The sequence below is a fragment of the Artemia sp. Qi Xiang Cuo genome, chromosome 12, assembly GCF_049724085.1.
Source record: "Artemia sp. Qi Xiang Cuo chromosome 12, ASM4972408v1, whole genome shotgun sequence".
NCBI lineage: Eukaryota > Metazoa > Arthropoda > Branchiopoda > Anostraca > Artemiidae > Artemia > Artemia sp. Qi Xiang Cuo.
The window spans coordinates 61,361,241-61,388,886 of NC_142805.1; the positions used below are offsets into that span (position 1 = coordinate 61,361,241).

Sequence of the window (27,646 nt, forward strand, 5' to 3'; positions counted from 1 at the left end):
TAAGCAATATCACAATCACATAGATCATACAACTTGTTTCCACCTGAATAGATGGCAGTTAAGGTCAATGGCCCACTGTGCACCTATACCCAGAATATACCACCTTCCCCTATATATAATATAAGAATAAGATGAATAATGATTTGTTGTAATTAAATATACAATGATTATATATATAAAATTAATTGAATATTAATTAAGTATATAATTAAATAAAATTAAACACATTGAAATAATATAATCAAACAAATTAATATATGGATATATATATATATATATATATATATATATATATATATATATATATATATATATATACATATATCTATATATGTATGTATATCTATATATATATATATATATATATATATATATATATATATATATATATATACATATATATATATAATATATGTATGTATCTATTATATGATCTAAATGAAGAAAAATTAATTAAAAATTAGAAGAATTTGTAAAGAATTTTAATATTTTTGCAGTGATATATATATATATATATATATATATATATATATATATATATATCATATACATATATATATATATATATATATATATATATATATATATATATATATATATATATATATATATATATATATATATATATATATATATATATATATATATATATATAGTATAATAAGTATAGTATATATATAGTATAATAAGAAGGCGAGATGGACTAATTACTTTAACAGAACCACTAGTTCAAGATGTAATAGCTTAGATATGATTTATGATCTACTAGAATTTATTCTATTTAATACTTTTATAAAATTTATTGGTAATCTATATAATCAAAGTATTGGAATTCCTATGGGGGGTAATTCTAGTCCATGTATATATATATATATATATATATATATATATATATATATATATATATATATATATATATATATATATATATATATATATATATATATATATATATATATATATATATATATATATATATATATATATGTATATATATATATATATATGTATATATGTATATATATATATATATATATATATAGATATACATACATATATAGATATATGTATATATATATATATATATATAATATATGTATGTATCTATTATATGATCTAAATGAAGAAAAATTAATTAAAAATTAGAAAAATTTGTAAAAAATTTTAATATTTTTGCAGTGGACCTGATTGCTCTCTTAAGTCTAATTGTATGAACAAGTATTTCCAAGAAAGAAAAAATGCGAATATAGAAGTATTCAAGACCGATAGAAAAGGGTTTGGGCTCCGTGCTGTTGAAGATACTCCACCTGGGACTTTCATTATGGAATATGTTGGCGAAGTCATCAACTTAAAGCAGTTTGAAAAAAGGAAGAAACAGTATGCAAAGGACAGTACCACGCATTACTATTTCATGGCTTTGAAAAGTGACACCATTATTGATGCTACAAGCAGAGGTTTGTGATCATTATGTAGTTATTTGTTTCTCTGTTTGGTTACTAAACTTAACATTGTAATCATTGTTAGAAGAGGAGTAAAGAGACCCCCATGAACACCTCTCCTTCTGACTGATGGGTTTTAAGCAAGAAGATAGTCATGTTGCATATTGTTCAAACTAGAAGTCAATAAGGACTTCCAATTTGTATGATTAAGGATATAAAGTGGGACAGAGGCCCCTACAATAATACATGAGTACTAAGGAAATCAAAATCAATTTTTTTGTCCCCTGGACCAGAGGCGGGCTTAGGGGAGGGACAGAGAAGGCACTTGCCTATGGTACAGAAACTTTAAGGGCGCAAAATTTCAAAAAAAAAATAAAAAATATAAAGGTTATAATCATTTTGTGATTCTTGAAATTTATTAATAAAGTAACGAACGCAGTTAATAAATGAAAATAATCAATGACTTATTGATTATTTAATAAAATAAAAATAATTAAACAATTAAAGTAATAAATTAAAAATAAATTATTAATTAATTAATAAATTGAAAATAATTTTGTTAGCAAATTAAAATTTTGCTAAAATTTGGCTTGGCAACTTTGTGGAAGACAGGGGGGGAGCGCTAATTAATATTTTGCCCTTGTCGCTAGAGAGGTCAGAAATGCCACAGCCCTGGGCCTATCTTAGGTCTATTCATACCTCAAAATCGTGATTTGCTAAGGTTTTCTTTAGGACAAGGTTGTTTCAAAATTGGGAAGTTTTTTGGGTATTTCTACATTTTCGTCAATGTTGCCATGCTGAACTGCGAAAATGAATAAGCAAAAATAATTGTTAAATTAAAAACGCTTTTCGTCAGTAAAAATTCAAATATTGACAATGTGTTGATTCCCACAGACAGGTACACCTTCAAAGGAAGGTGTCATTTTCTTTTAATTCCTTTCAATGAAAAAACCTAAAAAATGGATTTTGAATGAAAATACTAAAGAAAGGTGTTATTCAAGATCTAGGGTCCATAACAGGGGGGGGGGGGGGGTAGGAGGGTTGACAGAGATTTTGATCTTTTGCAAGTTCTAAACAAAATTTGCCAAAGTATTTTGTACAAATGTGTAAAATAAATTAATATAATACAAAAAAAAATTAAATCTATCATACTGTAAGTTACAAAGTAAAAGTCCTCCTCATACATAGGAATATTTTGCTTGTTTTAAGTTCTAGTGGTGTTCTTGAAGTTTTCATTTCAATTTTTTTCTTTTTTTTATCTTTGTAGTAAAGAATGGGTAAATATTTTGATTATGAACGTATTTTTGAAATTTCAAACCTTTTTCTCATATCGCCAAACTCAACTCAAAACGAACAGAAAAACGAACAAACTTTAAAACGAACAGAACTATTCCGTATATGAAAGGGGTTGTCCCCTCCTCAACGCCTCGCTCTTTACGCTAAAGTTTTACTCTGTCTCGCAACTTTTAAAACAATAAAAAACATCTCACTCTTGTACTAAACGGACTCTTTTATATGCTGCAATGCAAACCAGTCACGAAATAGACCGAGATGCGTGATGAAAAACAGGTTTACGTTGCCATCTGGGATGTAAACAAAGGCATGAACTGTATTTAAACTGTTGTTTTTTGGGGTATAGGGGGGGGGGGAGGGACCTAGGTTATGTTAGATCACATATTTAATATATGGTATGCTTTGCCCCCTCCCCCTAATGTGCAAATATATTGCCCAAATTTGTTTCTAAACTGATTCACCCTATTTTATTTCATTTGCATTAACCAAACTAGCACTATATAAAAGATTCGGTAAATATATACCAAATCATATTATTGAGTTAGGAATAAAGTGAATACACCATTCGATGCCTTTTTTTATGCTGATTACGAATATAATAATCATTTCTATCGGAAATGAATTTTAGCCACCCCCCCCTATATATGCCAATTCAAGGGTATATATTTCTACATTAGGGGGGAGGGGTGGGGGCAAATTTTGTTTCTGATGTAAATGGGAGGTAAGTTTAAACTTTACCCCCAGCCCCCCTAATGTAGAAATATATACCCTGATTTGGCATATATAGGGGGGGGGCTAAAATTCATTTCCGATAGAAATGATTATTATATTCGTAATCAGCATAAAAAAAGGCATCGAATGGTGTATTTACTTTATTCCTAACTCAATAATATGATTTGGTATATATTTACCAAAGAGTCCATTTAGTACAGGAGTGCCAAAAAATTTAGCGTAGAGAGCGAGGCATTGAGGAGGGGACAGCCCCTTCATATACGGAATAATTTCTTTTCATTTTAAGTTTTAATGTCGCTCCTTACTTCAGTTAAAAATATTATTATTTTTTATTTAATTTAACAAGCATCGATGGTTCAGTGGTAGAATGCTCGCCTGCCACGCGGGCGGCCCGGGTTCGATTCCCGGTCGATGCATTTTTTTGTTTAAGCTTTTCCTATCTTAGTTTAATCCCCCTTCTTTAACCACCATGTTTTTATAATGGCTAATCATTTTAGTTGAGAAATTTTATTATCGCAAGGTTCTTTTTATGCACTTCTACTCATGCTGTTTGTTAGGTGTTAAATAGCTGTTCTTACTTTATTTAACGTATTTATGGTAGCTACACACACACATTATATATATATATATATATATATATATATATATATATATATAATATCCTTGTTATTACTAAATGAAGGTTCTTGCCCCCCAGTTTGCTTTTGTGATAATACGGACAGATTCGTTTGAGAAACCTAAATTTAATTAAATACTTTTTGGCGGTATGCCTCATCAACAAAATCTAACAGAGACCGCACAAAGTAACTGAAACTTATGTTTCATTGTTTGCAAAAGAAAATAGTCTTAATAATTTAAAACTTATTAGAAACTCAACTATTAAAAACCAATTACAAAAAACAACTTTCGTCCCAAACCAGAGCAAGCAGTTCCAACCACAAACCCGCCACTACGTTAGGGTGGGGGCACACCCCCGCGCCCCCTGGATCTGCCACTGTTTGTATGACACATCCACAATCAACAACCATATAAACATAAAATATTCCCCTCTATTCTCGTCGACGCACCTTAACCAAGAACTAAAACGAGAGTTGAGAAGACTTTCTTAGTTCCTTTTTGCCGGCTGACACATAAAATGACAACGGTGCCTCTCCACGATGACCTCTGGACAACACCCGGTCACAGGGCTTTTGACGATTTTCCCGCCAGTGTAGTATCCTTATACGTTGCACTCCGCATGTAGGTATCCATCCCCTTTAGGGTTTTGGGGAGCACATTAAGTTGGCACATTTGCCATTCATTCGTTCAAACAGCTGCAGTAATAATCTACCCACACCTTATACTTAGCCGTTTAATATTTATATACCCTTTCACTGTAATTTTATTTTAAATTAAATTAAATCTTTTAATTTCATGAGCTCATTCATGTCCTCTATTTTTCGCATCAAGTGCACATTTATTTCAGATTTGGGATTCTGCGTATTGAACAAAATGCAAAGACTTTGCGTTTGCTTGGATTTGTGCCAAAAATACGATTATGTGCTAATAATATTAGCACATATATATATATATATATATATATATATATATATATATATATATATATATATATATATATATATATATATATATATATATTAATATAATATAATACATAAATATATTAATAATATTAGCGTACTTTCAACACAAGGGGAATCTATAAACCTTCTTAAGGTTGACTCTTAGGAAAATTATACATAATCAATCTAACATCAAATCCAACCAACCCCCAAAGCGGACCTTGTAACCGAACCATTCCAACTATTACAGACATTACGGACCTTGTAACCGAACCACTACAACCGTTACGGACCTTGTAACCGAACCATTACAACTATTTCGGACGTTACGGACCTTGTAACCGAACCACTACAACCATTACGGACCTTGTAACCGAACCATTACAACCATTAAGGACACTACGGACCTTGTAACTGAACCATTACAACCATTATGAACATTACAGACCTTGTAACAGAACCTTTACAACCATTACGGACATTACGGACCTTGTAATCGAACCATTGCCACCATTACGGAACTTGTAACCGAACCATTACAACCATTACGGACCTTATAACCGATCCTTGAAAAAACCATTACAAGGACCTTGCGTTTATTGGGATCGGGAACTGAATAAGATTAGCTCTACCGCGTGCTATCACTGCAAGGGGAATCTGGTTGACTATTAATAAACTTATGCATAAACAGACCAACGCCATAAATAACTAACCTGAAAAGGGGTATCAATTTTAAATGAATGAATGAGTATGTTTACTCGACTCAAAAATTCAATAGAACATTGGGATCTTTCCGTTATGCCTCTGCCTCTATTTAAAATCTATTTTTTCGTCGTTTACGGGTATGAAGCTGAAATAAAAGTGTGACGTATGGCAAAATACCTGGGAAATATATAAGTAGGGCTGTATATTTGCAAATTTGGAAGGGAGGGGGGATAAAGTAAAATGAAGAGGTTTTAGGAATGATATTAGTAATTAACGAAAAGATCTATCAAGTAGACAGCTTCATTTACCTCGGTAGTATCAGAGGCAACGCTGTAGCGTTGCCTATAGTAAAGGCCATACAGCTCCAATGTTTTATTTATTTATTTATTTTTTTTCGCGAGGCACTTCACATGGAAGGGGTCGTCGTAGAAGCTTCGAAGGGGGCTCATTTGATTGGAAATAGATAGTTCTAGTGCCCGTGTTAATAGTCAAAAATGATTGGAGGGCAACTAGCCCCCCCACGTCAATCATTTCCTCCAAACACATCCAATCAAAATTTTGAGATAGCCATTTTGTTCAGCGTAGTTGATTTCCAAATAGAAAATAAATTTGGACGAGGATAGTCCCACATAACCCTCAGGGCAAGGGCTTTAAGTTATTCCCTGGGGGCATATAAAGTATCTACAGAAGCCGTTGCCGTAGAAGCTTCAAAACAGTTTAATTCGATTGGAAATTCCAGAGCTAGTTCCCTTTTAAGTAGTAGAGCGTGTATGGTATGTTACTTGCCCCCCTCCCCCCCCCACGCCCATCGTTTTCTTGAACATATACCATAGAAATTTTGAGTGATCCATTTTGTTCAGCGTCGTTGAATCTAAAATGGTAAATATATTTTTTAGGAGGACCCTCACCCACAACCCTCCATGCAAGGGTTTTAAGTTATACCGTGGGGGAATATACGGTTTTTATAGAAGGCCTTGTCGGAGAAACTTCAAAATAGGTTCAATCGATGGGAAATTCAAAGGGCGCGTGCCATTTTTAATAGTCAAAATGATTGGGGGGCAACGAGCCCCCCCCCCCACGCCTATCATTTCCCCGCACACATCCCATCAAAATTTTGAGAAAGCCAATTTGTTCAGCATAATTGATTTACACATTGGAAATGAAATCTTGAGGAGGATACTCCCCAAAATTCCTCAAGGCAAGGGTTTTAAGTTATACCCTGGGGGCATATAAGGTTTTAATAGAAGGCCTTGTCGTAGAAACTTCAAAACAGGCTCATTCGATTGGAAATTAAAGAGCTAGTGTCCTTTTTAATAATCGAAAGTGATTTGAGTGGAACTAGCCCCCCCCCCCTACTCCCATAATTTCCCCAAACACATACACTCAAAATTTTGAGATAGCTATTTTGTTCAGCGGAGTTGATTTCCAGATAGAAAATATATTTTTGAGGAAGACACTCCCCCACAACTCTCAGGGCAAGGGTTTTAAGCTATGCCCTGGGGGCATACAAGGTTTTTATAGAAGGCGTTGTCGTAGAAACTTCAAAATATGCTCATTCGATTGGAAATAAAAGGGCTAGTGCGCTTTTTAATAGTCGAAAGTGATTGGAGTGCAACTAGCCCCCCCCCCTCACTCACATCATTTCCCCAAACACGTCCAATCAAAATTTTGAGATAGCCATTTTGTTCAGCGTAGTTGCTTTCCCTATAGAAAATATGTTTTTGAGGAGGACTCTCCCCCACAACCATCAGGGCAAGGGTTTTAAGTTATGCCTTGGGGGCATATAAGGTTTTTGTAGAAGGCCCTATCGTAGAAACTTCAAGAAAGGCTCATTCGATTGTAAATTCAAAGTGATAGTGCCCTTTTTAATAGTCGAAAGTGATAGGAGGGCAAGTAGCCCCCCCCCTCACGCCCATCATTTCCTTAAACACATCCAATCAAACTTTTGAGATTGTCATTTTGTTCAGTGTAGTTGATTTCCAGATAGAAAATATGTTTTTGAGGAGGACACTCCCTCACAACCCTCAGGGCAAGGATTTTAAGTTATGCCCTGGGGGAATATCAGGTTTTTTATAGAAGGGGTTGTCGTAGAAACTTCAAAACAGGCACATTCAATTGGAAATTGAAAGGGCTAGTGCCCTTTTTAATAGTCGAAAGTGATTGGAGGGCAACTAACCCCCCCTCACGCCCTTCATTCCCCCAAACACATCCAATCAAATTTTTGAGATAGTCATTTTGTTCAGCGTAGTTGATTTCCAGATAGAAAATATGTTTTTGAGGAGGACAATCCCCCACAACCCTCAGGGCAAGGGTTTTAAGTTATAACCCTGGGGGTATATAAGGTTTTTATAGAAGGCGGTGTCGTAGAACCTTAAAAAAAGGCTCATTCGATTGGAAATTCCGAGGGCTAGTACCCTTTTTAATAGTCGAAAGTGATTGGAGGGCAACTAAACACCCCTCTCACGCCCACCTTTTCCCAAACACATCCAATATAGATTTTAAGACAGCCAGTTTATTCAACGTAGTTTTAAGTTCTGGAAATTAGGTCTCTGAGGATGACAACTCCCCCAAAGACCTCAGGGCAAGGGTTGTAATTTAAGGATTCTCCGAATTCTTCATATTATTTCTTATGGAAGGGATGCTCGTATAAACTTTACAGAGGGCTCATTTGATTGAAAATTGAAAGTTCTTGTTCACTTTTTAAGAGTCAAAAGAGATTGAAGGGTAACTAGCCCCTCTCCCTCCTCCACGCCCTAAATGCATCAGATAAAAATTTTGAGATAGACATTTTGTTAAATTAGTTTAAAGTTCTGATAACAAAAAACTCCGGTGTCGACACGGCCCATCAGGGCCCAGGGGTTGGCGTTTTAAGTTATGCCCTGGGTCATAACTTATTAAGGGGGTTTTATAACTTATGGGAAGGGGTTTCGTATGGGAAGAACACATAGCAAATCGATTATAATTATCCAATTATAAGGTTAAAATACATACTCTGTGATAGATGCAAAATTGCTTTGGAAAACAAATTCCTATTAAGGTCAATTCCAAAAAGTCGTGATACCTTTGTGTCAGCAAGTGAAATGGTCTACACACCCTAATCGGAGCTATTTTTTCAATCCATTCATTGTTGTCAATTGCTGTCCACAAGTTATGCAAGCTGACTATTGTTCATATATAAAGTTTTTATCAAAGAGGTAATCGTATAGACTTTGAAAGAATACCTCATTCGATTTAAATTGAAAGTTCTAGATCCGTTTTTTAAAGTCAAGAATAATCGGACAGTAAGCACCCCCCTCCCCCATGCCATAAAAACCTGAAACTGTGGGAGGATTTCACAAGGAAATATTTATGGGAAATGGGAATTTCCTTGGAGTGTGTAAAGAGGAAGACTTTGAATAATTTGGGACGGAGGAGGAGCGTGCATAACTGTGTTGGTCTCAAGTGGCTTGGTGTTGCGGTGAGGTGTTAGCAGCAGTAGTAGTATATTAGTAATTATTTGGGATTTTTAAAATTATTTATATGATTCCTAAAAGTGCTTCACTTTACTTTAACCACTCCCTCCTTAATGTGTAAATATATAGCCCAAATTATATATACCCCATGCAGTTTGCCATACGTCACTCTTTTGTTTCAACTTAATACCCTTAAACTGAATAAATTTAATCCACGCGTAATTAGCGGTATAGCTAGGGTCGTATCCAGAATTCTTTTTCGGGGTGGTGGGGGGGGGGGCACAAAGTGATTTTTTGGGGGGGTGGATACAAAACGCATCAAAAATCTGTTTAGGTTCATTTTGTTATATTTTTACAAGTCGGACAAACATTTCGGGTGGGGGGGGGCATGTGTATAACAGAAAGCACCCCAATTTTGCAATAAAGTAATAAACCAAAAATGGAGAGCTGGATTATTAATTCTTGGGTTTAATGAACATGAGAATTAATTCTTCAACTCAAAAAAAAAGAAAAGAAAGTAAAAATACTGAGTTAAAGACTGGGCATGAAAAAGAAGCGCTATTATGACATTGTTAAGTTGGTAACCCTGACATGGTAAAGAAATAAAAACAATAAAAAATAATCTAAAATATAATTGCGTTCCATCATCAAAGCTCAATAAATTTTTTTAATATTATGTTTTTCAAGTTATATTTATTCTGTCCAAATAACTCAGCTAGAGTTTTGTCGCTCAATTTATATATATATATATATATTTTATGTTTTTTTTATCTATTAATCTGTGTTAGTCTTTTATTTATACGGTATTTGATTTAGAACTTAGATATTTTGGCATTAACATTATGAATTTGATTCTCTCTAAAATACCTAAGATACCTAAAAAACAATCGACAGTATGCAGAAATAATCGAAATTCGTTATTTCGCATGTCGTGTACGGACTCATTCGTAATTGTGATCATCAATTAACACTTATTGCAAAAAATTATAACAAATTTTAAATTAGATTTGCGATTCCTTGATGTATTATGAAAAATCTTTAGGATGATTTTTTTTTTTTTAAGGAAATATTTCCCGTTTTATCAATCACAGCTGTTATCCGAACTGTGAAACCCAAAAGTGGACAGTAAATGGAGAGCTTCGGATCGGATTTTTCACAAAGGCTGAGATCAACGCGGGAGAGGAGTTGACTTTTGACTACCAATATGAGCGATATGGGTAAGTTAAATTATGAAAAAAGTTGTGGAGAGTGCAGCATTAACGAGTGGATGCTATTCAGGGGCTCAAGTGGGTGGGAGTGGGAGGAGCTTCTGCCTCACCGTAGATTTCTTTGCCCCCCCCCTCACTCTAGTGTTTGAAAATTTGCTTTTTTCCATGAAAGATGTCTGTTTTTGATGTTTTCCTTAGGAAAATTGAAAAAATCCTCCTCCCCCTGCATTTTGAAGTGTAGATTTGGCCCTCCGCTGTACATTGTTGTCAATTGACGCCACTGATGTTAGTCCCTTTAAAATACCAAGGATATTGAAATAAAAACATTATATATATATATATATATATATATATATATATATATATATATATATATATATATATATATATATATATATATATATATACATATATATATATATATATATATATATATATATATATATATATATATATGTATATATATATATGTATATATATATATATATATAATGCTATGTTATAATCCAAATCTTGAAAACTCTACAGAATTCATTTTGATTTTCAACAACCAAATGAAACACGCATTTTTAGATCCATAATTTTTTTTTCTTACTGTTTCTGTTCAAGCGCTGTGGCTGAAAATCTTATTTGAAATAGAAAATAGCCCCTATGGACCAATGGGGTTTTGTAATAAAATACAAAAGACAAATACAAGAATAATGTGAAATTTATATTAACTTTAGTGGTGAACAGCGTAGTTGATGTGCTAAGAGTAACAGAGCTAAAGAGAAAAATACTAGGGTCCGTAAAAAAATCTATTCCCAGCCTTGTTTTGAAACATTTTAGATTAAGGTGAATTTTGAATCTACATATAAACGGCACTAGACCTAGCAATTTCCTTTCAAATGAGCCCTTGTTTTTTTTTTCATTTAATTGTTTAAACCTTTTTTTATTTATTTAATTTTTATGGATGTAAAATGAGTGTTTTATTTGGTTGTCGAAAATCGAAATGGATTTTGTAGAGTTTCCAAAATGTGGATTATAACATAGCATTATAACAATGCTAAATTTTCTTGCAAATTTAACAGCGGTATCTGTTTGATTTGCTCAATAGATGTTGCAATTATCTTGCAATTCAGCCTTATTCATTATTGGGCTCACTGGATCAGAGATACATTAAAAAATTTCGATTCAGAAATAAAAATGGAAATTATTGAGTTTCATTTTAAAATGTGAACTGTTAGAATGAATTGTTAGAATAACAAAAAGTCATTAAATTAGGATTTTAAAATTATTTGCCTTATTGTATCAAATTATGTGAAAGAAAAATGATGAGAAATGATGATGAAGGACAAAAAATATGGCTATTTTAAACTACTCTGCAAGAGACGTCGCTCTCGTCTTCTATGGTCTTAATTTTTGTTTCAATATAAAAAAATTTACATAATTAATTTTAACTTAGAGGCTTGAATTATAGCAGCTCTAAATTTGATAGGACGGATTATTAAATAATCCGTCTAACCATGGTGTATGGTAATACTTATGAGTTTGACTCTCCCGGTGCTGTACTAGCTAGTTTCTTGTTGATATGGAAGCAGGAAGATGAAAATATTATAATTTATTATACTTCCTTTGATGGAATTTTGAACACCTTTTCATGATGGTTAGGTGGCACTGTGCGCTCGGCATGCAAACCACTATCTTAGTTTAGCTTTAATTCACCTGTTTTGGCGCCATCTATCCAAACAGCGTTGGGCTCTCTCGGTATTTTCAGACCTAAAGTAGGTGGCGTGCATGTTGCAAACCAAACGAAACTGGAGATACCGTGGCTACAGGTCCGACACCTAGGCAAAAGGAGAAAATCACTGGTGTGTAATCCTATTCCTGTGGTTGTAACTAACAGGAAGTGTCCCATAAGTAAGCCCAAACCACACAACCAACGATGTCTTGTACCTGTTTGACTGATTGAGCTTCCCTCGAAGCTGCAGTTGGCTTCCACTATGCCATAGATTAATTGCTCGCACCTTATACCTCCTCTATTGTGACCGGGACTTTCTTCAATCCAAAGAGTTATGCCGAATTTATTGCCCGGTCTTTCTCGAACAAAATGGGCGAACAAGAAACAATTTTGCGTTTGAATTATATCCCAGGTGCCGCTATTACAGAAAGCCGGAACGTGACTGAACAAACTTGCGCTATCCCTGGTTTTATCACTAAGATTAAAACACAGAAAGAAAGAGGCCTCGATCGTAATGGTGGTGGCGTAGCAATATTTTACAGAAACAACATTTTCCGTAGGCTCCTTCTCCAACTGGAAGACCCTGCCCATGCATCCTTGTGGGTTTATACAAGGCCTAAAGGACTATCCCGGCGCTTCTCCTGCCTTATTTTGGCAGCCGTCTACTATCCAGAAATCGCAAGGAACTGCAAAGGACTGTTATTGCATTTACAAAAGGGGTAGATTTTTGCCGCACCAAGTTCAGCTGCCCCGCCATTATTGTGTGGAGATTTCTACAAGGCGAATAAACAATAATTGGCTTCTAGCCTCAGTCTGAAATAAAGTGGTGAAAGCGCTACTCACGTTGCGGTAGACTAGACTTAATTTTGACAAATGCTGAACGCTTCTACCGTAATACCCACTTCCTGGGATCTTTGGCAACATCAAAACGTTATACTTTCTTCTGAAAGGCCAGAAATCCTGTAGCAGCTCCAAAACGCGTCCCTGTTGTAGTAAGATCTTTCACTAAAAACAACATCCAGTCCTTCGGACGATGGATAAGTCAGTATGATTTCTCAGCAGTGATCAATGAACAAGCACTGGGCAGAAAAACCGAGCTTAGAAACTCAATCTTGTACGAACAGTATGAGGAGCACTTCCCAACAAAGCTGTGTACAAGTCCTCCTCTGATCGCCCATGGATCACAACTGAAATCAAGGGTCTTAGAAAACTGCGGTCTCAAACTCATGATAAAGGACTGCGCAGCAAAGTCGTTGCCCTCTGCCGCAAAGCCAAGAAATCGCTTGCTGCAAACCGCGTTGATCCATGTCTGTTACTAACTGCAAAAAATGGCACGATTCAGTAAAGAAGATGACCGGCAAAACGCGAGACCCTCATTTACCGATTCCGGAAGACGACAACTCCTATTTGACAGCGTCAGAGGTGAATATTTTTTTTGCTGGTATATGTATCACATTCCCGACCTTTACGAGTAAAGAACTTGCAACTGTTCTCGAAAAATTTAGTCAGTTTAGCGAGCGACCGCCAGAAGAGCCTTATCATGTTTCTCGTCAACTACTCAAATTCAAACCCCAGAGCTCGTCATTTTCTGGTGAAATCCCCGTCAGACTTCTTCGCAAATATGCTCCTTTCATAGCGACTCCGATAGCGAGTATCATTATATCACAATGTATCACAGTGAATGTAGTATCACTATCGTAATGAAGCTCAACCCTCTAAAAACTGATTTCCAAGAGCCAGTACCCCTCTTCCAGCCTCTGAAGATTGAAATATACTCGGTGTTACTTTCTCAACTGATTGCAGATCCAACAGCCATGTGAGTGAGCTAGTCTGCAAAGGCTACGCTGCCCTGGAGTCGCTTGTTACAATAAAAAGGTTCGATTTCAGAGGGAAGTCAATGAAACTGGCCTACATGACTTACGTTCTGCCTGTACTAGAATACTTATGTCCTGTTTGGGGCCCAAGCGTTCAGTTAAGCTCTGGGCTAAGCCAAGATATTGAGGCCATACAAATACGTGTTTGTAAAATTATGATGGGAGAAAGCTATACTTCCTAGGAAAGGGGCCTTTAATTACTGGGACTTTAGTCACTCCACAACCACAGACAAAATCATATATTCAAATTTGGACAACACATTCTAAGAAGCTCAAAACACAGGTGTATCCTCCCCCCCCCGAACGTACCCCCAAACACTCTCACCAGAAGACAGATCAAGTTGGAATCAGTTTACTGATACACAACGCGGTATCAGCATTCTTTTGTTCCCTCTTTCACGGGTCTTTTTAACAGCATAAAATGATTGTAGTTCTGGTTCGTGTAATTTATATGTGCCTTGTAAACAGCTCAGTTTTAGTGGTTCTTAGTGCTATGTCGAGTGTGTCAATAAATATGTCTATGTCTGTGTCTATATCTATGATTCTTTCTCTCTTTTTGACCCCCCCCCCCAATAGCTTTCCTTGAGATTTAAATTCTTTAATTCCAGAAGAAGACAGGTATCTTTGACAACATTCACCCCCCCCCCCCCCATCCCCAATTATCCCAATCTGTGCCATTAGTCTTCATATAATTCCACTGAGTCTAACATTCTCATGAGACTGGAACTTGACGATATTTTATTGCAATATTGAGGTGCATGAAACCAAAATAGTAAAGTAAAGAGGTGCATGAAACCAAAGCTGAACAGAAATTAAGTCAGATATTATTTCAGGCGACAAACAACAATAATCACCATTATAAGTAAAGAGGTACATGAAACCAAAAATTAAAGTAAAGCTGAACAGAAATTAAGTCAGATTTTATTTCAGGCGACAAACGACAATAATCACCATTATAAGTAAAGAGGTGCATGAAACCAAAAATTAAAGTAAAGCTGAACAGAAATTAAGTCAGATATTATTTCAGGCGACAAACAACAATAATCACCATTATAATTTGTATTTTTTTCTGAAGTTTTGTATTTATTTATCTATTTTTTTTCTTTGTTTAGGAAGGAAGCTCAAAAATGCTATTGTGAATCTACAAATTGTCGGGGCTGGATAGGGGAGGTACCATCAGACGAGGAGGAAGAGGAAGAAGAAGAGGAATCTTTTTCGTCAGAAGAGGATGACCTCCCATTGCGCCCACCAAAACCAAAGGAGGAAGCTCTTATACAGCCTGTTGAAGAAATTGCAGCTGAAGAGCCTGTCGCTGTTTCAACCGAAACGAAGGTGGCTGAAAAGGTTGAGGTTGACAAGGTGGAAGAGGTGGTAGCTAAGATCGAAGAGTCTGTTGAAGAGAAACCTGTCAAGATAATAGAACTGCCTCAAGAAGTTTGTTTGAAGAAGAAAAAGAGGAAAACGAGACTGGCAAGGCTGTTTAAAGAAGATGATGATGTAAGTTCCATTTTGGCTCCTTTTTCTGCATTAATTTTGAATGGAATGGATTTAGACACAATAGACCAAATAAGCAATTAGTGGAAACTTTGACTAAATATTCTAATTGGCATACTCAGTTTCATTGTTGGGGAGTGGCCTCCCTCCTAGATTTCGAAAAATACTTACTTTGGTATTTTCATTGGAAAACACGCTTTTCTGATATTTTTATTAAGAAAAAAAAAAATAGCCTCCCCCCTAGATTCAAGTATATCCCGCCCCCCTTTCCCTGGATTTTTTTTCCATCCTAAATTTAAAAAAATACATTTTTGGGGGGTCTATTTTAATAAACGCCATCTACTTGAATAGACGATGCTGACATCGGATGCTGCCTTTATCCCGTTAGGCTTAAATTATTCCAGTATTCTAGCATTTGCGCCCTCATTTCTAGTTTTTTGGTTTCTTCCAAGATTTTGATGAATATCTTTTTTTTTGTTTGTTTTTTAATGAACGTGATAATGTAAGTTCTATTTTTTCTCTTTATTCATAAGGAAAGAAGGGGTGGAATTGGAATTTTCCAGGAGAGGAAAAAGTTTCGCAATAAGTTTTTTTTTCCAAAAAATGTTGAAGAAGTAAACTTTTTCTTTTGTCAGCCAAATTAAGTTTCCGAGCAGTCAGGCCTTTGATCTTTATGCTCATAACAAAAAACAAAGGACTCACATCATATCGAAGATCTTTGCTACAGCGGTTTTGATTCTTAAATTATAAATATTCAAAATTTTGTATTTGTCGCTAGAAAGGTGGTTAAGGATGTGTGTTTATTTGCTTTCCCTGCTCCCGGGACTACGGTATCGAATTGTTAAATAAAGCTATCATTTGAACACAGACAAGTTAAAAAAAAGTATTAAGCATAGATAACAGGGGGAGGGGTCTGAGTGGTGAAATGTGTCGTGATTCTTTGTTTTCAAAATTTTTGCGCTTTATAAGTATTTCGGTCGTTTACGATCAAATTACGATCATTCTGTAGTTCCAGTACTATTTTAAATGATGTTATTTTATATTTAGTTAAATTTTATGTTTGCATATTATATTTTTTATTATATTATGCTCCTATGTTTTTTTTTCTTTTTATTAGATGTTTTTTTATCTTATGTTTTCCGCGTTAATTTATGTTTACTTGACATTCCAAGCTTCTTAAGAAATGTTTTGATGTTGTAAAAGTGTTAATAAGTTAAATTATTTGATATTGAATAACTTTTTAAGAGCCTTTTTTCGTCCATAAATGTCAGATTTTCTATTGAACGAATTTAGGATAAAAAAAATAAGGACAAAAAATAAGTATCAAAATTTAAGGACATTTAAGGAAATTTAAGGACATTTAAGGAAAATTTAAGGAAATTTAAGGACATTTAAGGAAAATTTAAGGACAAAAAATAAGTATCCAAGGGAAGATTAGTTTGACTGGTCTGAAAAATAAAACACAGATTTCGATGTTCTGCTTGTTGATGTCTGAGCTAAAAAACCGGAATCCGGAAAAGAAAATGTGATTCTATTTTACGTTGAATTGAACATCCAATCTCCTTAAAAATAGTTTAATGAAAAGAAAATGTATTATTTCAAAATATAGGGGGGGGGGGGGTGGGGACGTCAACAAATTTAGGGGGGGGGATGAAGACTGTTTGCTCTTCGTAAATCACATGAATTTATTTTTAGTAGAATATTCAAATTTCAAAACATTTTCAGGGTGGTTTGGAGAACAAAACACAGATTTTGACGTTCTGCTTGTTGATGTTTCGAACTAAAAAACCTGAATCCGGAATTGAAAATATGGTTTTATATTACGTTGAATTGAATATACAAGCTCCTTAAAAATAGTTTAATGAAAAGAAAATGTATTATTTCAAAATATAGGGGGGACTTCAACAAATTTAGGGGGATTGAGACCGTTTGCTCTTCGTAAATCACATGAATTTATTTTTAGTAGAAAATTCAAATTTCAAAACATTTTGAGGGTGGTTTGGAGAACGAAACGCAGATTTTGACGTTCTGCTCGTTGATGTTTTGAACTAAAAAACCTTAATCCGGAATTGAAAATATGATTTTATTGTACGTTTAATTGAACATCCAAGCTCCTTGAAATTAGTTCGATAAAAAGAAAATGTATTATTTCAAAATTTAGGGGGAGGGGGGGGGGGGTAGGCGTCAACAAATTTAGGGGGGTCAAGACTGTTTGCTGTTCATAAATCATATAAATGTATTTAACGTTGACGTTCCGCTTGTTGATGTTACTTGTTGAAAAAACTGAATGTGAAACCTGAATAAAAATATGCGTCTATTTTATGTCTAATTGAACGTCCAATTTTCGTCAAAATGGTTTGAGAAAAAAAAATATTTCAGAACATCCATGGGGGGGGGGGGGCTCAACAATTTTTTTTTTGGTGGGGGGGTTAAGACTGTAAACTGCTGCTCGTAAATGATATTGTTTTGTTGCCGTTTGGACATTCAAATTTCCAAACGTTTTGAGAGGGATTTGGAAAATTAACACTTTGACTTTTTGCCACTGATGACTTGACCTGAAACTCTTGATTTGGTAAATTATATTGAGTTCTTTGTAAATCTTTCTATTTTATTTTTTTAGCTGGATATTCAAATTTCCAAACTTCTTGAGAGCGGTTTGAAAAATAAAACTCAGACTTTGACTTTCTGCCGATTGATGGTTCGAGCCGAAAAACCTGAATCAAGACGTTCATTACTGTCCCTCTTGTCTGAAGAGAGGAGTGATCCAGCATGCCGTCGTCTTTTGCTTGACTACCATGGTCTGAGGCTCCTTGGAGGTTGGCTTAGTGATCCTGCCACTACTGATGAGATGAAGTTGGAGGTAGGTTTCTTGAACTTAAACTTCACTGAAAAAAAAGTGAATATATAAATGAAAGCTTCGAATTAAACTTCGGAGCTTTATATGATTTTTAATTGTGATGAGCTGCACAACGATATAACTGTAAACTATAAGTAAAGATTAGTCAAAATCAGACCAACGATAAGAATTAAATAGCGATAGTAATCATAGTAATCAGTGGTACCACAAACGGGTTTAGTGTGCTCAGGGGCTTGATTAAGGGGAGAGACAGTTTCTTTTTCTATATAGAAACTATCCTCTATATAAATTGTTTCATATAGAAACTGTCTCTCATCTTAACTAAAAGGAGTAAAACTACCCGTTTCTGTTCTTTATGCTGAAATTTGACTACTGTGTTGAATGCAATAATTAGTAAGATTGTGCAATAATTAACAAGATAAAAATAAAAAACAGAGATAGAAATAGTGTCACTATTAAACAGAAATAAAATATTATCACTATTTGTAGAAATAATATAATATTTATAGAAAATAATATACTATTTATTGAAAAATAATAATATAAAATAAAAATAGAAATAATGAAATAACAATAGTATCACTAATAAAATAGTATAGCTAATAAAATAGAAATATTATCGCTAGATTTGTATGCTACTTCCAAATATCATGGTCGTTTTTCTGACTATGCATCCGCTCCCTGATGGTCCCGGTTATAGCCCGACAAAAAACTAAAAGAAAGGTTTCTTGAACTTAAACTTTACTGAAACAAAGCTGAATATGAATGAGCACTCTCATACAGAGCTATGCTCCTAAGTCTAGAGCACTGTATATAAATAATATACAGTAGAATCATTCCCTATCTCAACCATTATACAAAGCCGGACCGAGATGTTAATGCTCCGGAGAACGTTTAAACATAAGCGACATTAGATTTTTTCACGGGTAGACAAGTCAGATTTCTCTTGAACGCGAAACGTGGCTTCACCTTTGTAGTACTAAATTTTAAAGAATCTTATCTTAAATTAATTTATTCTAATACATATATAAAAATCGATAATTAGCAGAGCTATGCTATTATTAGATGTTTTAAGGAATTACAAGTAGGTTTCGAAGTTTCGAGTTGATTTGAAAGGCATTTTGAGAAAGTTTCTGCGAAAATACGTTTTCCAGGATTCTCATTTGATCTGCCATCAGTGGTCCAATGGACACAGACGTGCGAGTATATGGGCGGAGCTTTTATAAGTGCCAAGACTGTAGTAGCCAAATATTACTGATGCGTGATTCTACTGTATATTGTTTGTATACAGTGGTCTAGAGACGATTCAAAATCTAAAGTCGAACTGGTCAGCCATGGCAGAACAAAGAGAGAAAAACCTCAAAATGAAGAACAAAGCAGCGGGTCCTTGGCCGGTAGAAGGAAAGGAATAAACCAACTAAACGACGGATATTTTGCCAGTATAAAACTAGGTATCTTCGAAACTATAATATAAAATATGGCCAGTAGAAAGAAAAGACAAAGACAAAAACAACGCGGATATTTCGTCAGTATAAAACTAGGTATCTTCGAAACTATATTATAAGATACGGCCAGTAGAAAGAAAAGAAAAAGACAAAAACAACGCGGATATTTCGTCAGTATAAAACTAGGTATCTTCGAAACTATAATATAAGATACGGCCAGTAGAAAGAAAAGATAAAGACAAAAACAACGCGGATATTTCGTCAGTATAAAACTAGGTATCTTCGAAACTATAATATAAAATACGGCCAGTAGAAAGAAAAGATAAAGACAAAAACAACGCGGATATTTTGTCAGTATAAAACTAGGCATCTTCGAAACTATAATATAAGATAGGGCCAGTAGAAAGAAAAGATAAAGACAAAAACAACGCGGATATTTCGTCAGTATAAAACTAGGTATTTTTGAACTATAATATAAGATACGGCCAGTAGAAAGAAAAGATAAAGACAAAACAACGCGGATATTTCGTCAGTATAAAACTAGATGTCTTCGAAACTATAATATAAGATACGGCCAGTAGAAAGAAAAGATAAAGACAAAAACAACGCGGATATTTCGTCAGTATAAAACTAGGTATCTTCGAAACTATAATATAAAATAGGGCCAGTAGAAAGAAAAGATAAAGACAAAAACAACGCGGATATTTCGTCAGTATAAAACTAGGCATCTTCGAAACTATAATATAAAATACGGCCAGTAGAAAGAAAAGATAAAGACAAAAACAACGCGGATATTTCGTCAGTATAAAACTAGGTATCTTCGAAACTATAATATAAGATACGGCCAGTAGAAAGAAAAGATAAGGACAAAAACAACGCGAATATTTCGTCAGTATAAAACTAGATGTCTTCGAAACTATAATATAAGATACGGCCAGTAGAAAGAAAAGATAAAGGCAAAAACAACGCGGATATTTCGTCAGTATAAAACTAGGTATCTTCGAAACTATAATATAAAATACGGCCAGTAGAAAGAAAAGATAAAGACAAAAACAACGCGGATATTTCGCCAGTATAAAACTAGGTATCTTCGAAACTATAATGTAAAATACAGCCAGTAGAAAGAAAAGACAAAGACAAAAACAACGCGGATATTCCGTCAGTATAAAACTATGTATCTTCGAAACTATAATATAAGATACGGCCAGTAGAAAGCAAAGATAAAGACAAAAACAACGCGGATATTTCGTCAGTATAAAACTAGATGTCTTCGAAACTTTAATATAAGATACGGCCAGTAGAAAGAAAAGATAAAGGCAAAAACAACGCTGATATTTCGTCAGTATAAAACTAGGTATCTTCGAAACTATAATATAATATACGGCCAGTATAAAGAAAAGATAAAGGCAAAAACAACGCGGATATTTCGTCAGTATAAAACTAGGTATCGTTGAAACTATCATATAAGAGACGGCCAGTAGAAAGAAAAGATAAAGACAAAAACAACGCTGATATTTCGCTAGTATAAAACTAGGTATCTTCGAAACTATAATTTAAAATACGGCCAGTAGAAAGAAAAGACAAAGACAAAAACAACGCGGATATTTCGTCAGTATAAAACTAGGTATCTTCGAAACTATAATGTAAGATACGGCCAGTAGAAAGAAAAGATAAAGACAAAAACAACGCGGATATTTCGTCAGTATAAAACTAGGTATCTTTGAAACTATCATATAAAATACGGCCAGTAGAAAGAAAAGACAAAGACAAAAACAACGCGGATATTTCGCCAGTATAAAACTAGGTATCTTCGAAACTATAATGTAAAATACGGCCAGTAGAAAGAAAAGACAAAGACAAAAACAACGCGGATATTTCGTCAGTATAAAACTAGGTATCTTCGAAACTATAATGTAAAATACGGCCAGTAGAAAGAAAAGACAAAGGCAAAAACAACGCGGATATTTCGCCAGTATAAAACTAGGTATCTTCGAAACTATAATATAAAATACGGCCAGTAGAAAGAAAAGACAAAGACAAAAACAACGCGGATATTTCGCCAGTATAAAACTAGGTATCTTCGAAACTATAATGTAAAATACGGCCAGTAGAAAGAAAAGACAAAGACAAAAACAACGTGGATATTTCGCCAGTATAAAACTAGGTGTCTTCGAAACTATAATATAAAATACGGCCAGTAGAAAGAAAAGATAAAGACAAAAACAACGCGGATATTTTGTCAGTATAAAACTAGGTATCTTCGAAACTATAATATAAAATACGGCCAGTAGAAAGAAAAAATAAAGACAAAAACAACGCGGATATTTCGTCAGTATAAAACTAGTTATCTTCGAAACTATAATATAAGATACGGCCAGTAGAAAGAAAAGATAAGGACAAAAACAACGCGGATATTTCGCCAGTATAAAACTAGATGTCTTCGAAACTATAATGTAAGATACGGCCAGTAGAAAGAAAAGACAAAGACAAAAACAACGCGGATATTTCGTCAGTATAAAACTAGGTATCTTCGAAACTATAATGTAAAATACGGCCAGTAGAAAGAAAAGACAAAGGCAAAAACAACGCGGATATTTCGCCAGTATAAAACTAGGTATCTTCGAAACTATAATATAAAATACGGCCAGTAGAAAGAAAAGACAAAGGCAAAAACAACGCGGATATTCCGTCAGTATAAAACTAGGTATCTTCGAAACTATATATATAGTAAAAACAACCAATATTAATATTTACAATTGTCGCAACTGATCTGCATAGGTAACAGAAGCTAATAGAGTTACTTCAATGAGAACACCAAAGCAACTGGACAAAATAATATAAAATGGAAATGAAATTAATAAGATACGGCCAGTAGAAAGCAAAGACAAAGACAAAAACAACGCGGATATTTCGTCAGTATAAAACTAGGTATCTTCGAAACTATAATGTAAAATACGGCCAGTAGAAAGAAAAGATAGACACAAACAAGTCGGACATTTCGCCAGCATGAAAACGAGGCGTCTTTAACGCTGATGAAACAAAGACAAAGTCTTAAATAACCTAAAAATGAATAAAAACCAAAACCAAGGAATAAAAACAACCAATATTAATATTTACAATTGTCGCAACTGATCTGCATAGGTAACAGAAGCTAATAGAGTTACTTCAATGAGAACACCAAAGCAACTGGACAAAATAATATAAAATGGAAATGAAATTAATTATTCTGTTACAAAATAATCGTATTGTTTGCAACTATTGCTGTAACTCTCCTAGGTCTTGTATTTGATCTAGCCCCCGCCCCTCTTGGGACGCGCTTGCTTCTAGGTCTTGAATTTACTTTAGTCCCCTGATTATTTTGCAAGAATTTATTAAAATTATTAACTATAGGCTCATTTTTAAGACTGATATCATAAACTGAGTCAATATTCAAACTTCCCGCGTCTCTGTTCATAGAAAGATTAGCAAAATATTTTTTTTCATTTCAATGGCTTCTCTAGCCAATTGTGTTAAGCTTCTATAGTTAGAGATACCTCTCTCCCTCGGAGATTGTACGATCAGGTGGTCAGATGGTCAGGGTGGTGGAAAATATGCTCATATACCAGGCCTAGGTGAAATACTTAAACGACTTGTACGTAATTATAATATTGAAACTTGCTTTGAATCAAGCAACTTTGACTCAGCTTGATTCTGCCTTGATCATAACCACTGACTAGCTTTCTAAATTCTGGGAATTTATCAACAACTATCTTTTTTACGGAATTACATTATAAGAATAAAATTAGGTTTTGATTTGAAACTTAAAAACAAAATCTAAACAAGAGGGGGGAGAAGCTTAGCAGTTCTTTTTTTTATGACATCTCTTATACAGTTTATTGCAAATTTTTTATTTTTTTTTAATTAGAAACTTAATCAACATACTGTTGTCTTTCAATTAAAAGAAATCGTGAAAGAGTTCTACAGTACCCCGAAATTCATGCGAGAGGGGAATTGATTAATTTCACAGTGACACTCTGCAGGAAGCTGTTACCCATTTCTGTGATGACTAAAATTGTGGCATTCATGCACGAGACGGATGAAATAAAATGAAAGAAGTATGCAGTATCGAAAGATATACGCGGCAATCCCTTAAGAGATTGAAAAATTCCCTCAACGCTGAGAAATTAAACTTTCTCCAGATCGGAAAAAATAAGAGTCATGACTCAGAAGTCTAAGTTTTATGTTACACAAAAAACAATTTACGTTAACCCTTCAACACTCCCCGAAACCTTCAACTCGAAGACTTGTGGCAATTTAGGTAGTGGCGTGTACAGTATTTCTTGTTCTTGTGGAAAATTTTATGTTGGCCGAACCCTCCAACAGTTTGTGGAAAGCATTATTGAGCGTGATTCAATCGGTAAGGCTCTAGAATTCATAAAAACCTCCAGAAAATTTCGTTTCAGCTTGGGTCGAGCATTTCTTTGTTGTAAATATACACTGAAGACAACTGAAATCTTTTCTCAATTCTTATTTTTTCATTTTTTGGTACGTGTATTTAATTTAAAATTTTATAAGAAATAAATGAAATCTAAATCGAAAAATATGGACCTTGCCTTCCTGATTTACAACGCCATCCATTTAAAACCAAACGCAAAGAATGCAAATGTAAATTGATTATAAGAATGTAAATTGATTATAGAAGAATCTGAAGTGCCTTACTAGGTTTTATACAGGTCAATATGTGCAGACTCAAATGGGTTAAATCTGCAGGCTTTCTCTTATCAACTCCCAAACTCAACTGGCCCAACCCCATCCTCCCCATTTTGTGGATATTGCAACAGAATAAATGAATCAATTCCTCATTGCCTATTCGAATGTAATATACCAGGGCCGGCACAGTATACCCTTAAAAAAAAAAACTGTTAGTGTTGCAAACAACGCGAAATTTCTTCATTAGTCGAAAGCATGTCTGACTTAACCTGCACAAAGAGTGCTGAAGTCAAAATATACACCTGTTTAATCCAGCTCCTGAAACCCAAATAACCATTTCAAGATAGACGACTAGAAGCCATCTGTAGTAGTTCAACATACCTCATGTAAAGAGACGAAAGGCCCCCTTGACGCCTTACAAAAGAAGACGAAGAACACCACGTTGGATATCCCGCTGAAGTTAAAAGGAAGAGGGCTAAATGGTTTTGACTGGAAAGCCCATTTCTCGCCTAGCAGAAGAAGAATTAAAAATTACAAACGCCAGAAAAACTAAAAAACAGCTTAAGTAAAAAAACAAACTAATCTAACTAAACAATTGAGTTTCTTGAATCAAATGTGAATGTTTTTTTTCAAAGGAAGCATACTATTTTGTTTTTAAACTCTTCTCTGGCTTATGACTGGGCTAGGGCTTTAGGGCTAGGGTATTACGTGTTTATTAGAGCTTGTGGGCAATTGAGTTTTAGGGCGTCGTTTTTTCCCACACTTAATAAACTTTTATTATACATGTTTTATTATTTGAACATTTAACCATTCAGTCATGGACGCCAGAAATTGTGAGGGGGGACGCAACTTAAACTCGGTATTTCTGGTGTACACGGGCCCAGCATTTCTTTTCAGGGTATGAATAATTGATGTCCTTTTTGTCCTGGATTTGTATTGTTCTCATCAGACATTACTGATTATTTTAAAATATCAAAGAGAGATTGTCTGGAAGACTATTTCAACCTAATGTTAATTTTAGTTCTCTCAAAGCTGGCGATAGCCTTTTTGAAATAAAACCTTATCTTGCCTTATTCTTTCTGTAATAGAAGATTGGTCTCCGTTCCGTTGGTCTCCGTAATAACTAGCATGAAGTTGAGATATATAATTGTACGATATAGGCTAATAGGCAAATTTTATATAGATAAATAGATATAGGAAAATAAGCAAAAAATAAGATATAGGCAAATAGGCACATACTTTTATAGGCAAATAGGAAGTATCAGACATACGAATTGGCAAGCGAACTTCTTGGGAGGTTGTAAAGAGGGAGGCTTTGAATAGATATGGATGGAGGAGGAGCGGGCGTAGCTATATTGACCTTAGTTTGCTTGGTGGTATAGAGAGTTAATAGTAGTAGTAGTAAGCGTAATAGTAAAATGCTTTTTAGTTTTTATTCTTTTTATAAAAGGAGATATTTTTTAAAACGAAATTGGGGAAATGATTTAAGAATTAGTTAACGTCCACGTTTTTCTTTGTCTCTTATCAATTTTCACCAATTTTTCCGAGTTCCATGTTTTGAACGATTTCTTCATTTCTTCCTTGGTTTCTTTAATTAATTGAAACTTGGTGGGGAACAAATAGAGGTGGTAAGTAATGATATTAGTCTCATATATCTTTTTTCTATCTGAAGGACGAAATATCCTGTCTCGACTGAATAATACATGCCAGAACATCTACAATTCTTTTAGACACGCCTAAATTGAATTATGAGCAATTTAACTGTTAAATAATTATTATTAAATTATTTAACTTTTAAATACTAAACTATTAATATGAATAGGTTTGTGAGTGGTATTTAGTACTTAGTGGAGTAAGATAGCCAGCTTTCAGAATTTTTCCAATTTCGATTTTTTTTTGCTGAATTAATGTTTAAATAATTTCTCTAGTTCTTCTTTTATTTCCTGAGTTAATTAAAAATCGGTAAATAGGGTGTAAATCATAAGGGGGTTAAGTGATGATATTTATCGCATCTTTTTTATTTACTTTCTTTGTCAAGGACATAGGACATAATATTTTCACTGAGAATAACATTCCAGAACATCTCCATTGGTTCTAGACATGCATAAATTAAAATCTTGTCAAGAAAAGGTATGTGAGAGCTATTTTACTACTTAATGAAGCAAGATTAGAAAGCTCTTATAGAGACAGAGATTTAGATGCTGGAGGAGAATATTCGATGAAATCCGAAGTTGAGATTTCTAAGCTGCTGCAAAATACTGAAATGATTCGAATGGAATTTAATAATTTTAAGAAAGAGCTGCTTCTCGATAAACGTCTTCTCTTATCTTAATGAAACTTCAGAAACAGATTTGTATCCCAATTCTAGGTATGAGAAGGTGTTATTTGCATGAAATCTCATATCCCTGTTTGTAAGACTCGAGGCTTCCTGTTATGATAAGTATTTTAACATACCTGTCTCAGCTTAAAAAGACATTTTGGCTTGTCCTAGGATCCTGCAGATATTCGTAATATAGCATTGGAGCTGTATTCATCTGTCACTGTAGTTTAGTTTCTAATTTTATTTTTTCAAACAATCGAAAATTAAATTTTTACGGGAGTGCGTTTGAGTATCCCTTATTCGACTTATCCACTGAATATAAACCTCCCCAGGATGTAATTGGTAAAGGGTAACAACAAATACTTATCCGGCAACTTTTCAACTAGCCGAGTCACAACATAAATCATATGTACTCATGAAGTGTGTGACATTTCAAAATTACTGTCCCTTTTTGTTATCTGCATATATGTCACATCTGATTTCGATTTTTGAAAAAAATTATTTCTTTATGTATATATGACGTCACATCCTAAGTTATCCTGCATTTCGCTTACACATTTAAACTTAGCGACAACTAATCCAGATCGTTTGAAGTAGTAATCTTTCTAACCTCTGATGTGGCTCGAAGCGCTAATTATAAGCAATCGGGCTGGTCAGATAAGTAATCTTGAAATGTTTAGAGAGCTACGGATAACACGATGATCATTCTGACGATTTTTCTGAACAACAGCAACAACCATGGAAAATGCTAGTGAGGAGAATAGAAAAGTTTGATGATGTAAACATTCGGTATGAATATAAACAGTCGATAATGTTTTCATTGATACAATTCACGGTTTTCGGTATGAATATAAAC

The 27,646-nt window shown here is 34.3% G+C and overlaps 1 protein-coding gene and 1 non-coding gene across 2 annotated transcripts in view; both read left to right on the plus strand.

Annotated features, from left to right (window-relative positions):
• The window catches only part of LOC148946370 (uncharacterized), a 127,051-nt gene that overhangs the window by 29,234 nt on the left and 70,171 nt on the right, over positions 1-27,646 (plus strand). The window contains exons 3-6 of the mRNA XM_089098414.1: positions 1,180-1,454; positions 10,247-10,400; positions 15,098-15,482; positions 18,100-18,339. Coding sequence (XP_088954540.1) covers positions 1,180-1,454; positions 10,247-10,400; positions 15,098-15,482; positions 18,100-18,339 — 1,054 coding nt within the window. The remainder of the gene's footprint in view (positions 1-1,179; positions 1,455-10,246; positions 10,401-15,097; positions 15,483-18,099; positions 18,340-27,646) is intronic.
• On the plus strand, positions 3,810-3,880 carry TRNAG-GCC (transfer RNA glycine (anticodon GCC)). Its single transcript has one exon. It is a non-coding gene; the product is annotated as a tRNA-Gly (tRNA).